The sequence below is a fragment of the Geotrypetes seraphini genome, chromosome 3 (genome assembly GCF_902459505.1).
Source record: "Geotrypetes seraphini chromosome 3, aGeoSer1.1, whole genome shotgun sequence".
NCBI classification, from domain to species: domain Eukaryota; kingdom Metazoa; phylum Chordata; class Amphibia; order Gymnophiona; family Dermophiidae; genus Geotrypetes; species Geotrypetes seraphini.
In genome coordinates this window covers 183494995-183506708 of record NC_047086.1, presented here as the reverse complement: position 1 = coordinate 183506708, position 11714 = coordinate 183494995, and the positions used below count along the sequence as shown (strand labels likewise).

Here is an 11714-nt window from a genome sequence, read left to right as displayed (position 1 = left end):
CCTCATCCCGAAGTGCCGCGGTTTGGGAGGGTGGGGGATCGCCATCGCGTCAGGGTAGATGAGCCATCTCTCCTCTTGCGATCGTTGCTGGGGGTGGGAGGTGGATTCTGTAACCGGTGTTCTTTTTGACAGACACCGGTTATAGAATCCAGCTTTTAGGCAAAGGACTGGCCCCTCCTTCACCTAAAAGGTCTGGTTTTGGGGGTTTGGGACTTATGCTGTTTTTTGGTTGGTAATGTGTTGCAAGTGTAGATCTAGTGGTGGTCTGGGCGTTTAAAAAGCTGAACATAGAGGTAGGCCATTCTCAAAAAAAACCTCATTTTGGATGGGTTTTTTTTGAGAATTGACATTTTCCCTGCTTCTACTTTCAGCGTTTAGGGCCTAGGCCAAAAGGGGACTTAGATATTTTTTTCTATTATGCCTCCCCATGCGTATAGAAATTTATTTATTTTAATTCTCTATCTGGACGTCCAGGCCATTGGGATGCCCAGACCATGAGGACATCTATCTTTATACCGCATTTTCAAACAAAATTTTATCCAAGTCCCGAACGCCCAGAACAAAGACCATTTGGATATTGGAGCGGCCAGTCCTGTAATGGACTGACCACCCAGACATGGCAACAAAGCAGTGCACCTTAGGTACCAGATAAACATCTCACCAGAACTCCCTTATAGGTTATGGTGAGCCCCCAAAACCCACTATACCTACCTGTTTATAACCCCTATAGCCCTTATAGCTACAGGTGACACCTGTATGGCTGTAAAGGTTTTGGGGGGGGTTTGGTGGGTACACATGTTCTACCATAAATGTAGTGGTTAGAGTGGCTTATAGACCCGAGTCCTCCTCTCTATGGTTCACTAGCCCACCCCAAGCTATTTAAGACACCTGTGTGCAGCTGAACTAGGCTTCCCCATACCAGATGCTGCTGTTTTAGAGACAGGTAAGTACCTTTTTGTTCTCATTTTTGTGTAGTGGAAGGGGGTTAGTGAGCACTGGGGAATGTGGGGGTGTCGTACCTTAATGTGTGTAGTGATCATCTGGTCAGTTTGGGCACCTTTGTTGCACTCTTCTAAAACAGGTCTAGTTCCAAAGGATCTTTTCCAGATAAGCCCCGCCAAAAAGTTAACCCCCGCCACTCAAAAAAAATTATAAAAAAGAGGCGTGATCTGTAGAAAGTAAAGTGGAGGGGGGTTCCCCCCACGCCCCCCCCCCGTCGGAACCCTTAAAAAAATGGTCGACAGTTTATCCTATTTTTTATAATGTTAAGTTTCATATCCTCTTTTTATAATCTTTTTTGGGGGCTCCGACGGGGGGCGTGGGGGGGAAACCCCCCCACTTTACTTTCTACATATCGCGCCGCGTTGTGGGGGCGTTGTGCTGAGAACTTCACTGGTTAAGGTTGCGTGTGCTGGCAAAAGGTGGCGGGGCTTAACTTTCGGCGCGTGCACTTTTTCCATTAGTGGCGGGGCTTATCTGGAAAAGATCCGTTCCAAACATAAAAGTTCCACACAGGATGTCTTGAAAAATGTTTAATTATCGCTGCTAGATGTCCGTGTCTAACCCGCCTTTGAGATTATCCAAAGTCCACCTATAACAAGCCTCCACCACGCCCATCTCGTGCTCTGAACGTAGAGACTGGAACACCTTGCTAGATGAACAGAAAAATGATTTTGATTATTGCCACTTGGATGTCCTGGTGATTAGGTCGTCCAAGTGCTGATTTAGGATGCTTTTTGAATGTCTATGTTTTTTTTTTTAAATTATGGGTACCATAGTATTATAATGTGCCCATAGAAGGAATTTATTTATTTATTAAATTTTGCAAAATTTACAAGAACAAAAAAATATATTCTTGCTACAGACATACAGCAGGAATAAATGTTAAACATTACATTTCCAATAAAGGAAAAGAAAAAAGAAAAAATAACATATTCAATAGTAATTTTTCACGCTTCCTTAGACCACAAAAGAAAATCATGAAGGGGAGTTAAGCAAACATCAAATAAGAAGTTAAAACACACAGGAAAAGGAAAATACAATGAAAGGCTATAGCATAATCTGCATACGTTTTCCCTTTTTAAACACCATTAACCAACAGCAATTTTCTTTAGCTCCAAAAATGATCTTAGCTGCTCCGGCTGAAAAAAAGACATATTTAACTTGAGCATACTTAACTATACATCTACAAGGGTAAACTAATAAGAAAGACATCCCCAGAGCCTTGGGGCTGCTTTTACTAAGGTGTGCTAGTGATTTTAGCGTGACTAGCCACGCGCTAAATGAAAAATACTAACGCAAGCTTTATGGAGGCGTTAGCATTTAGCGTGTGCGGTATTGTAGCATACGCTAAGCGCGCGCTAAAACCGCTAGCGCACCTTAGTAAAAGAAGCCCTTGGTCTTCTGTCTCATAGACAAGAAAAGTTTCCTTTTTTCCTGGGTAACCTTGGTTACATCCTGGAAAACACATATCTCTTTTCCATAAAATAATTCTTTTGACAAACAAAAGTACAATTTCATAAAGGAGTACAAGTCCTGCTGAAAAATAAAAGAAGCCAGAAGTGTCATTCTTATTGAGGAGTCCGAAATAGACTCCTCCAAAATTGCTGATATGTTATTTATATCCAGTTGTGGGGTTTGAATTTTTTTTCTTCTTCCACCGTTGTAACCTGGTTTTTAGTGGAAGGTAGTATATTTTATTCAAAGAAGGAATAAGATCCATAGAAGGAATTTTTAACAAGGGCCAAGTTCACATACTTTACAAATCTATTATAATATAAGTTATATATTTTTTTTATATTTTTGATACACTGTTGATGCATGGGTGGCATGTTAAAAAAAATAGCATGCTATGATTAGAAAATAAGCTGACCAATTGGTTTGTTACCTCATATTCGTTTCTTGTTAAAAATTCCTTCTATGAGCACATTATAACACTAAGGGCTCCTTTTACTAAGGTGCACTAGCGTTTTTAGCGCATGCAGGAAATTACTGCGCGCTACACCATACGCTACGTGGAAAAACTAACGCCAGCTCAATGCTGGCGTTAATGTCTAGTGCGCGGCATTGTAACGCGCGTTAAAGCCCTAATGCAGCTTAGTAAAAGGAGCCCTATATATTATAGTTTATTGGTGTCTTACTTCAGTGTCTGTGGGATATCTTTAGGCATTCTCTGCTTTGCAGCAATTGCTCTCTCTATTATAATGACAAAATTTCTTTTCTTTCAAATGCAGATTAACATTAATTGAATGGGGAAGGAAAACAGAACCATTGTTACAGTGTTCATTCTCCTGGGATTTTCTGACTATCCTCATCTGCAGCTCCTCATTTCTGTCACAGTTTTCCTGATCTTCCTGATCTCTGTTCTGGGAAATTTTATGTTTTTAATGCTAGTGTGTGCCGACCCTCACTTGCAAAAACCCATGTACTTCTTCCTCAGCAACCTGGCTTTCCTCGATATCTATAACACCTCTGACACACTCTCTACACTACTGAGAAGTCTACTGACAGGGAATATGTTCATTTCTTTTTCTGTGTGTATGACACAGTTCTACTTTTTTGTATCACTCACAGCTATAGAACTTCTCCTTCTCACCGCCATGGCCTACGATCGTTATGTTGCAATCTGCAACCCTTTACATTATGTGCTCATCATGAACAGGAGAGTCTGTATCCTTGCGGTATCTGCTTGTTGGATGCTTGGTTTTGTTGTAACAATACCCCAAACCATCATAATGTCTCAGTTCTCATTCTGTAGGAGTAATAAGATTAATCATTTTTTCTGTGATCCCGCAGCACTGATGAAACTCCACTGTAGTGATGTGTTGAACTTGGAAATTTTGATATTAATTGAAGGGATGTTCTTGGCAGTTATTCCCTCTGGATTAACTGTGACATCATACGTCTACATAGTTTCCAGCATCTTGAAAATGCATTCTGCAAAAGGGAGACACAAAGCCTTCTCCACTTGTTCCTCTCACCTCATCGTTGTTATTCTATTCTATGGTACTATCATATGTCTGTATATGAGACCATCTTCAATGTATTCACCAAAGCAAGACAAACTGTTTTCCCTTTTATACACAGCTCTAATCCCCATGTTAAACCCCATTATTTATAGCTTAAGAAATAAAGAAGTGAAACAATCCCTGATTAAACTCATAGGTACAAACTATAGAATGAGTATCAGTTAACACTATATCTAATGCTTTTGTAAATAAACCATATCTCATGATATAAAATAAAGGAGATCTTTGTGAACCCCCTACATATTCTTAAAAATTTTCATGGCTGGGGAGTAACGTGATACAGTGAATAGGGAAGGACGGGTTAATGCCCTGCTCTAAGGCACTCTGAATCTTTTTCAATTAACCTTAGGCAAATCTGCGATTCCCTCTGCGATTTCAACGCTGTTGGTGCTTAAGGCCTTATGGACAGATATTTGAGGTTCTGCCACTTGACTCAATTATACCTAGGCTGTGGAGGGTAAATTTTCCACTCACATGGGCAGAAAAAGCCATTAAGCCCTCGGGGGTATGGGTACCTGATGATTTGTCTGATCTTTATCAACTGAATATTTCCCCTAGGTTGACATAGATGGACCAACGCTTGAAGATCTTGCAAGTATATCCACTAACTTTGGTAGGGCAAACTTCACTGTATAATATGTTGTTGCTTTCCTATACTTGCTGTCTTTATTTCTAGGGATACACATAAAATTATTTAACTATTTCTAGGGATACATATTTACTAGTAACTATTTCTAGGGATACACATAAAATTATTATACATCTAATACATGCATATTTATGGCAAAGGAAAAAAACCTAGACTATCTTATACAAGAGTTAAGTTATCCCAAGATAAGGGAGGATTGGGGTTGCTTAATATTTGCTTAATGGTCATGGCATGTCAGCTAAGTCAGACGTATTAGTGACTGGTATGGAGGTATCGCACATTTCTCCTTTACATAAGGGCAGACTCATATGCTGTCTCTATATCATTTTAGTTCCTTGCTTCATGCCCCTATTAGATTCTTACATTGTTAACTGACTATCTGGTTTATCCTCCCATTCGCTTAGCCTGGAGGTGGTTGCAGTAGCGTAGTGAGGGTGAGTGGCGCCCGGGGGTTGGTGACCCTCTCCCACCCTGTTCCCCACCCTCCTGCCACATGTGCGCATGTGTGGCAGAGGGAGAGGTGAGAAGGGAAGGTGAAGAGGAGGAGGGGTTCCAGCGCCCTAAGCAAGACAGCACCCGGGGCAGACCACCCTTTACTACACCACTGGGTGGTTGTGTATATTATTAAAGCAAAGTTGGTTGTCACTCCTTTTCTATATATCTGTAGCAATCCCAGTTTCCCACCTGGTCTGATGTTGGCAAATTTTAAGCAGAGGGCATCTCATACACTAGTATATATACACCAGGTTCTGGGGGCAGATGGCTTCATGAAATATTTTTTCAGACTTAAAAAGGGAGCTTAGACTTAAATCACAAGATTATTGCTTATTGGAAATTATGTCATTACGTTCTTTCATGACCAAAACCTGATTTAATTATGGGCACTTTGGAAACTTTGAAAGAAGTCTTATGTTTGCATGCACAACCAACTCCATTGCGATATCATCATAAATTTTTGCAGGAAATGTTGTTGGATTATGTTTATTAATTTTCTAGCCAACAGTGGACCTGTGATTTAGGAGTGATAATCTTGAATGATAACATCAAAACATATTTAAAATCTGTGTCAAATGGGTTTATCAGTACCTCTTTGGGAGCTAAGTTATAAGACGGTGATGAAACTACATGTTTCTCCTAAACAGGCAGAAGATAAACAGGAGAAACTGCCTTCACAACAACGAAGGAGACCAGATGGTGCTCAATCCTTTTATTATAAAACTGACTCGACATGATCATGTATCAGCCCAAGAAGGCCCACCTCAGGAGTCTTGATATTAAATAATAAAACAATGGATGTGTAAATCCATATGTCCAAGTTTTGCAATAAAACCTCTTTAAAAACACCAAAATAATGGCTGGCAGCAAATCCAGCGAAAACCGGTTGGGTATCATCTTGTCTCCTTCATTGTTGTTTTCATCTCCTAAACAGGCAACACAGATGTGGCTTAGACCAGATTCTAACTGCCCTAAATACTAACCCATGAAGGCTTCATTAGGACATATGTTTTATACCTGTGTAAAAACAAAAGATTTTGGAAACAGATTTTGGCTCATATATCTCAATTATGTCATGCTCAATGTATTTCTCTAAAAATTGTATTTTCAAAGTTACACATTATAGTACTTGTGCCAAAAGGAACGTGAGGTTTTTTTGAAGAAAACCTGCTTGCTTGTGGACAAAGTTATACTACTAAATGATTGGACACTGACCTGCCTTCATTGACACAGTGGAAATCAGCAATGATCAAAGATGGTGCAGGATTTGGATTCATCTGCAGGCAGAACATTGCAAGCTACATGGGAACCCTTTTGGAATTCCTTAACAAATACAGCATGCAGTAAATTGTTGTACCTATGATTTTTACTTGAGACTTGATATAACTCCAACAGCAGTAACACAATTATTATTATTATTATTATGGAAAGGTGGGAGGGAGGAGATGATAGAGATAGAAAGGGCCAAATTCTATAAGTAGCTTCCTGATTGTAGGCAGCAGTAGGTGTCCTACCATTGTCTAACCAGCCACCCTGAGGCAGGCTACCTATACCATAGGCGTCTGTCAAGGTTGAGGGAGACATGTAGGGATGCTTAAGCTCACTCAATGTTTATTCATTATAACTCATTGATAATTCATTTTGTAAACAATTATGGAAATTGGGAGAAATGAAATATGATTAATTTAACTAATGGAACTAAAAATCAAAAGGTGTTCCTAAAATGAAAGTCATTCTATAAATTTCAGTTATTTTAGAATGCATTCCACAAAGACATAGTGCTTCTCAGCTTCTGTGGCATACTTCCCACACTCAGGCTCCACAAACCTACAGAGTTTTATTTCCATTACATATAACAATCTAGCACTTGTGTCATTTGTGGTTCTCCATAGGGCCTTCTTGATCAACAAGTGCCTCTGGCCTATTTTTCTCGAGCAGATGTGATGTTGTAAAAGCTCCAAAGCTAATTAAGAATAAAGTTGTGTTAACTTATCTTCAGTAACAGTATTGTACAGCATTGTTGCATTGACTGCAGCCAGATCAAGTACATTATGGAAAACCTGGAATGATCATCTGGTACTTCCAGTTCCATTGAATACTTTGAACCATTTAATCCAAAGTTTTCATCCCTGATTTTGTCTTCTTGTAAAAAGCTAACGACTTGTCAACATCAACTGACAGAAAGAAGATACTCATCTGAATTGAGAGTGCCCAGTAGTAACAGAATATTTTGGTTGACCTTTCCTCGGTAAAAGTGAGGGTGCAATCTCCATGCTTGATCATCATGATGTCATAAAGAAATGTGCAGGAACTTACTTTTTTTTTTCTCTAGTGGTAGAACCTCTCTTCACTGTTCTCACGATGCTTGTGCTCTTAGAGAGTTGACATTCAAAGTGATTTAACAAGCAGAAGAGGCTCTTGATCAGTTACCGTATATACTCGAATATATGTCAATCTGAATATAAGTCGAGACCCCCATTTTTCCCCCCAAAATGAAGAAAAATGGTTGACTCGAATATAATACGGGGGCTTAATATTTAAGTGCCATGCCCTGCCAGGATCTGCACCCAGTGTCCCTTCCCTCACACCCTCCCATGCTATGTTCTGTACTCAGACCCCTCCCTTCCAAGTTCTGCACCCATCCCCCTTCCCTCCCTGCCCTGCAAGGCTCTGCACTCAGTCCCATTCCCTGCCAGGCTCTGAACACTGACCCCCCCTCCCTACCAGGCTCTATACCCTGTCCCACCTTCCTTCCCTGTACCCTCTTCCCACTAAAAAGAGCCAACCTTATCAGTGATGTTACAATAGCTTGATTGTCCCAAACTCCCCTCTGCCCTCCAACCCAGCCAGCAGATTAACCCTTCCCCTTAAATGAAACCACCTAGTGGTAGGCCAGGTCAGGAAGGATCCCTCCTGTCTCCTGTCCCGGCCGACACTAACAATTACCACCCTCCCTCTCTCGTGTACCTTTTCCTTGGTGGTCCAGCGTGAATCCTTTGTTGAATCCCTCCTGAGCGATTTTGAAGGTGGTAACCAGCGGCACACCCAGGCCAGCATGCAGGAGCGAGCTTTTCATGCCTCCGGCCGGCCCTGCACTACTCCTTGATAGGCTGCTGCCGCTTCTCGCGGGATTCGCGGCTCTCGCAACAGCCTATTAAGGAGTGGTGCAGGGCCAGCCAGGGGCACGAAAAGCTCACTCCTGCGTGTTGGCCTGGGTGCGCCTCTGTCTACTACCTTTGAAATCGGCAGGAGGGGTTCAATGTGGGATACATGCTGGACCACCAGGGAAAAGGTACGCGAGGGAGGGAGGAAGGGTGATAATTGTTAATGTTGGCAGAGACAGGAGACGGGAGGGATCCCGCCTGTCCCGGCCTAAAAGCGGGCCTGCAGGAAGTCCGAGAGGGTGTCGGGTGGTCACTGGAGGATGACCTGAATATAGAACGAGACCCCCCATTTTTGGGCCATTTTTTCAGCCCAAAAATCTCATCCTATATGTGAGTATATACGGTAAATCACTTGTGCACAGCTATCCAATGATATTCAGTGGCACTTAACCGCCTAAGTTAACCAGACAAATCAGACCACATAAAACTCTATCCTATCTTTCTCCAATTTCACTTAGGGATCATTTTATCAAGCAGTGGTAGTATGTCAGCGCTTCTACCTCACCGGCCTGTGGTAAAACGCTCTACTGCTGCTCAATAAAAAGAACAGTTAGGTGGTTAATTAAGGTAAACAATCTAATTTTATTAGGGGTCAGAATGACACCTGTGTTAGTTCTAATATAGTAGATGATCAATACACAGGGTACGCTCAGGCTTGTATTTATTCTATGGGACAAGGAGTAAAATGATCACAACATAATTTTAGCTATTAAAAGAATCAAATACTCAGAGGCAACAGAACTGCTAATAATGAAGTTAAGGAGTAAGCTCTAGAGTCTAGCACTGTCAACTCTAACTTATTTTTAAAAATACTAAAAATAAACAAGTATAATTGTACGTCACCTGAGTTCTAGTAAGGATTTCCCCCATGGTGTAGCAGTCGGGTCTCAGAGGCATTTTGCTGTCTTTTTTAACAAGGCTGATTCATAGTCTAAGTCTTTGAGAAAAAGCAACTGTCTGTCCTATGCGTACAAAGAGTAAGTCAGTCCAAGAAGTAAACTATGCATTTGTTTATTTGAGAAAGTATGTATGGTATCATATTATTTTTGATATGGTATGGAGAGAGATACAGTCTATTCCCCTAGTGAGACTTGGAGATGTCATTGGTCTAGATCAGAAAGTTAAAGCTCTTATGATATTTGTTATATTATGTTCTGAGGTAATTCTTTGATTTAAGTTTCAAGTTTATTAGGATTTACTACTCCACCCATTGGATATACCTTCTAGGCATCTTACAATCTAATCAGGATAAGGGAAGAGCGGTTTCGTGAAAATAGTTTGACATAAACATGACAGTGAGAAGGAGGGGTTAGAACTGCAAAATTATGATGGTATAGTGGGAAGGGTGAACACATAGGGCTCCTTTTACAAAGGCGCATTAGCGGTTTAACACGTGTAATAGCGTGCGCTAAAACGCCGGCCGCGCTAGCCGATACCGCCTCCTCTTGAGCAGGCGGTAGTTTTTCGGTTAGCGCAGGGGTTAGCGCGTGATTAAAAGTTGCGTGCGCCAAAGCCGCTAATGCGGCTTAGTAAAAGGAGCCCATAGTGGAAGGCCATAGTGGAAGGCCATACATCCTCAAAGGGAGCCAAAAGGAAAAGTATTGAAGAAATTATGAATAAGCATCTATAGCTAGGAATGTTTTAAGATCAGATTTAAACCGTCCCAATGGTGTCTGATGCCTTCACACCAGAAGAGAATTACAAAGTTCAGAATCTTGTACTGATAAAATGGAATGGCAGATATGTTCACGGACAATTTCATGATATATGGGGATTAAAAGTTGGTTCTGATTGTCTGTTTTAAGGATCCTAGATGGAGCATACAGTGTAAGTAGTTGTGCTAGATATGGGGGTTCGTCAGAATGTAGTACCTTGAAAACTAGAAGTAACATTTTGTATGTAATTTCTTGTGCGACAGGAAGCCAATGTATGTCTTCTAAGAGGGAGTAACATGATTATATTTTTGAAATACGTAGTAACTTTTCATGACATTTATCTGGGCTGTTATGAAGCAGGAACTCATTTTCATCCCATAGATATATGACACTGGTTACTACATGAGCCCCTAAGTTATGGATTTAGTTATGGGAAATCTTGCCTCACCAATCTACTGCATTTCTTTGAAGGAGTGAATAAACATGTTTATTGTGCTAAAAACTCTCTTAATATACCGCTTAGGTTACAAATGAGATCAAAACAGTTTACAATATAATCATACATGATTAAAAGAGCGCCATTAAAAAAAGGAAAGAAAAGAAAAAGAAAAACCCCACAAGATTAAAATATACTGCATACTCAATATAAATACTTCATAATAGAAGTCATAACACAGGAATTCAGTTAGCTGAGCAAGGGAAAACTAGTTGAAAATAAAGGGCTTTTAGACGTCTTTTAAAATTTATTAGCCTCTGTAGAACTTAGGTGGGTTTTCTGTAGTAGTATAATGTCCGGTTGTGATGAGCTTAGGTAGGACAAAATTTTCTTCCTTTTAATAACATTATTAAGGCCCTTGACATTCAGTGATATTATGTTAAATGTTTCTTGCCTTGTTAACATTTATTGTACTTCATCTACTAAACTCAATAATAATTTTTGAGCTAAAAAAAAAAATGGTAAACTATTCCATAAAATCATAAAATTGGAACCAAATAAAAAAATTATGCTCCTTTCTGAGTTGATGCCAAATGAGCCTTCGAAATGCGGGGTAAAGCTAGTCTGTTGTCATTCAATGATCTTAATAATAGACAGAATAAAATAATACCAAAGTCAAAAGATATGACGGTTGCAGCTCGAATAGAGCTTTATGTACTAACATCGAAATCTTAAACTTAATTCTATATTCTATTGGCCAACAATGAAATTTAAAATACTGTATAAAGGAGTTACATGATTATTTAATATGTAGATTACCTAGTAACCGAATAGCTGTGGATAAAGGTGAACTGGTTGATATTGTGTATTTGGATTTTCAAAAGGCAGTTGACAAAGTACCTCATGAAACACTTCTGATGAAATTAGAAAGTCGTGGAATAGGAGGTAATATCCTATTATGGATTAAGAGCTGGTTGAAAAACAGAAAACAGATAGTAGGTTTAAATGATCAATAGTCTCAATGGAGAAGGGTAAATAGTGGGGGTTCCCAGAGGTCTGTGCTAGGACTGCTGCTTTTTAACATATTCATCAATGATCTAGAGATGGGAATAACTAGTGAGATAATTAGATTTATTGATGACACAAAGTTGTTCAAAATTGTTAAATCGCAAGAGGACCTTGTGAGAATGGAAGACTGGCCGTCAAAATGGCAGGTGACGTTTACTGTGAGCAAGTGCAAAGTGATGTATGTGGGAAAGAGGAACCCGAACTATAGCTATGTGATGC

The 11714-nt window shown here is 40.1% G+C and overlaps 1 protein-coding gene across 1 annotated transcript; it reads left to right on the top strand.

Moving 5' to 3' along the window:
- The first annotated feature begins 3248 nt into the window (after positions 1-3248).
- Positions 3249-4193, top strand: LOC117357214 (olfactory receptor 6C4-like). The gene has a single exon (XM_033937586.1). It carries the CDS (start codon positions 3249-3251, stop codon positions 4191-4193), a length of 945 nt encoding a protein of 314 aa, XP_033793477.1.
- The last annotated feature ends 7521 nt before the right edge of the window (positions 4194-11714 follow it).